At 38.5% G+C, this 2,654-nt stretch overlaps 1 protein-coding gene across 1 annotated transcript; it reads left to right on the forward strand.

The window, feature by feature from the left end:
• On the forward strand, positions 1–1,578 carry LOC125209489 (berberine bridge enzyme-like 8). Its single transcript, XM_048109088.1, has one exon. The coding sequence runs from the start codon at positions 1–3 to the stop codon at positions 1,576–1,578; it is 1,578 nt and encodes a 525-aa protein (XP_047965045.1).
• The last annotated feature ends 1,076 nt before the right edge of the window (positions 1,579–2,654 follow it).

Raw genomic sequence — 2,654 nt, forward strand, 5'->3', positions numbered from 1 at the left:
ATGAGTCACTTTCCGCTTTATAGTCTTTTCCTCTTGTTTTGTTATTTGAATTCTTCTTCTTACGCTTCTACAGACTCATTCATTTCATGTCTAACAACAAAAAATGTCCCACAATCCATAATTTACACAACACATAGCAAAAACTACACCTCAGTTCTCCAAGAATACATCCGAAATGACCGTTTCAAAACTTCCCAAACCCTAAAACCAACCCTAATCTTAACCCCGACCGACGAATCCCAAGTTGGAAAGGTCGTGCTATGCGCGAAGGCGGCCGCTCTTCATCTTAGAATTCGGAGCGGTGGCCACGACTATGAAGGCCTCTCCTACATATCCAAAACCCCATTCGCCATCCTTGACATGTTCAACCTCAGGTCTATCCAGATAGATCTGACAAACCAGACTGCACCCACTGCTTGGGTGCAGTCTGGCGCTACACTTGGTGAGCTATACTACAAAATCTGGGAAACAAGCAAAACCCTAGCTTTCCCCGCCGGTGTCTGCCCCACCTTGGGAATCGGTGGCCACATCAGCGGGGGCGGCTACGGAAATCTCCTCCGGAAATACGGCGTCTCCATCGACAGCGTGGTCGATGCAAGAGTAGTCGATGCTAGCGGGAGAATCCTCGACCGGGAGGCGATGGGCGAAGACCTTTTCTGGGCAATCAACGGCGGCGGCGGCGCCAGTTTCGCGGTGGTGCTGTCGTTCAAAGTCAAATTAGTCAGTATACCTAATCCAGTCACGATTTTCAAGGTCACGAAAACCCAAGACAAAAACGCGACGAATATTCTCCACCGATGGCAATTTGTAGCCGACAAATTCGACAACGAGTTATTCGTTAGGGCCGAATTAAAGTCAATTGGGAACGCGACAGCTACCGTTACTTTTATAGCAATGTACCTCGGAAATTCGGATGACCTCGTTCGAATTTCCACCGCGCAGTTTCCCGAGCTAGGGTTGGAGAAACAACATTGCAAGGAAATGAGTTGGATCAAAGCCGCCATGCTGTGGGCGCAATTTCCCGACGACGCCCCGGAAACGGCCTTACTAGACCGAAACCCGGGCCCCTCCACGTTCAAAATCAAATCGGACTACGTGACAAGCCCGATTTCGCTGACCGGGCTTGACGAATTGCTCCGGCGGATCACAGCCGCTGAAGGTAGTTTTAATGTGCAATTCAACCCGTACGGCGGCCGAGTGAATGAGATTCCGGCGACGGCGACGGTTTTTCCGCATAGGAAGGGGAACATTTTCAAGATTCAATACTATCATTTTTGGAATGAAGTGGGCCCGGGTGTGGTGGAAAAACATTTACAGATAGTGAGGGATTTGTATGATTATATGACGCCGTTTGTGTCCAAGAATCCGAGGAGGGCTTTTTTGAACTATAGAGATATTGAGATTGGTAGCAAATCCGAGGGAGATGGCGTGGATGCTTATAATGAGGCTAAGATTTATGGGGAGAAATATTTTGGTGATAATTTTGATAGATTGGTGAGAATTAAGAGTGTGGTTGATCCCACTAATTTCTTTAGCTATGAGCAGAGCATTCCACCTCTGCCAAAAAAGAGAATCTAAACAAGAAAGGAGTTCTAGGATAAAATTTCTGTTTTGTTCTGGTTTCTCATGTTCAATCAATAAACAATGTTAATTAAGATCGTCTATTGGCTTCTAGTACTTTAATATTTTATATGATGATTGACACGTATATCAACAATTTGGAATTTTCACTGAAAAAAAAAACAAAACAATATTTATTGCTAATTTGTGTGTCCTCTTTATACTAATAGTGTTAGCACCTGCGCCATGCACAAAATAAAAAAGATTTTTAAATAATGAAGTTACATTAATTTAAAATAAAGAATATAGAGTATGTGAGTATAAAAATATATTTAGAGAAGAACTAATTAAAATAAGTATTTATAATATTATAAATAATTAAAAATATTATAAACAACGACATTAAGATATTTGTACTTTTCTCAACCCACTCTCAATGAAACATTTTATATTTTAGCAAATGATTGTATACTCCCTCCCTTCCATAGTAATGGAAGCGTTTCTTTTTGGCACGCAGTCTATAAAAATTGTGTTAAGTAGGTTAAGTAAATGAAGGAAATGAAAAAAAATAGAGAAATGAAGAGAGAATAAAATAAGAGAGAGTAAAGCAAGTGAGAATAATATGTTGACTTTACTAAAAAAAGGAAATGACTCCATTACAAAGGAACGTATCAAAATGGCAAAATGACTCCACTACTATGGAACGGAGAGAGTACTATTTTAACATTTGATATCAGTATAGTAGTATAAAATAAAAGAAATAACAAAAGAGGAGATGTGTGGATGAAATAGAATAAGACATACAAATAAAGAAAAATGTAATACTACTATTTACAAAAGAAAAAAAAAAACTATTTAAACGAATAATATTTCACTAGTTTCGATTAACAAAACATAAGTATTCATAAATGCAAACAAAAAGTAAGAAAATCAATAACAAATCAGTAGTTTATAAGTTTTGAAATTGCAACATAATTGTTTATAACTAAAAACATACTTTTTTAGAATTAAGTAGACATGGTAAAACGAATAAAATAAAATCACAACTAATAAATGCATTTTCTTCAAATTTAAATTCAACAGTACACCAATAA

This window comes from Salvia hispanica, chromosome 3, assembly GCF_023119035.1.
Source record: "Salvia hispanica cultivar TCC Black 2014 chromosome 3, UniMelb_Shisp_WGS_1.0, whole genome shotgun sequence".
Classification (NCBI taxonomy): Eukaryota; Viridiplantae; Streptophyta; class Magnoliopsida; order Lamiales; family Lamiaceae; genus Salvia; species Salvia hispanica.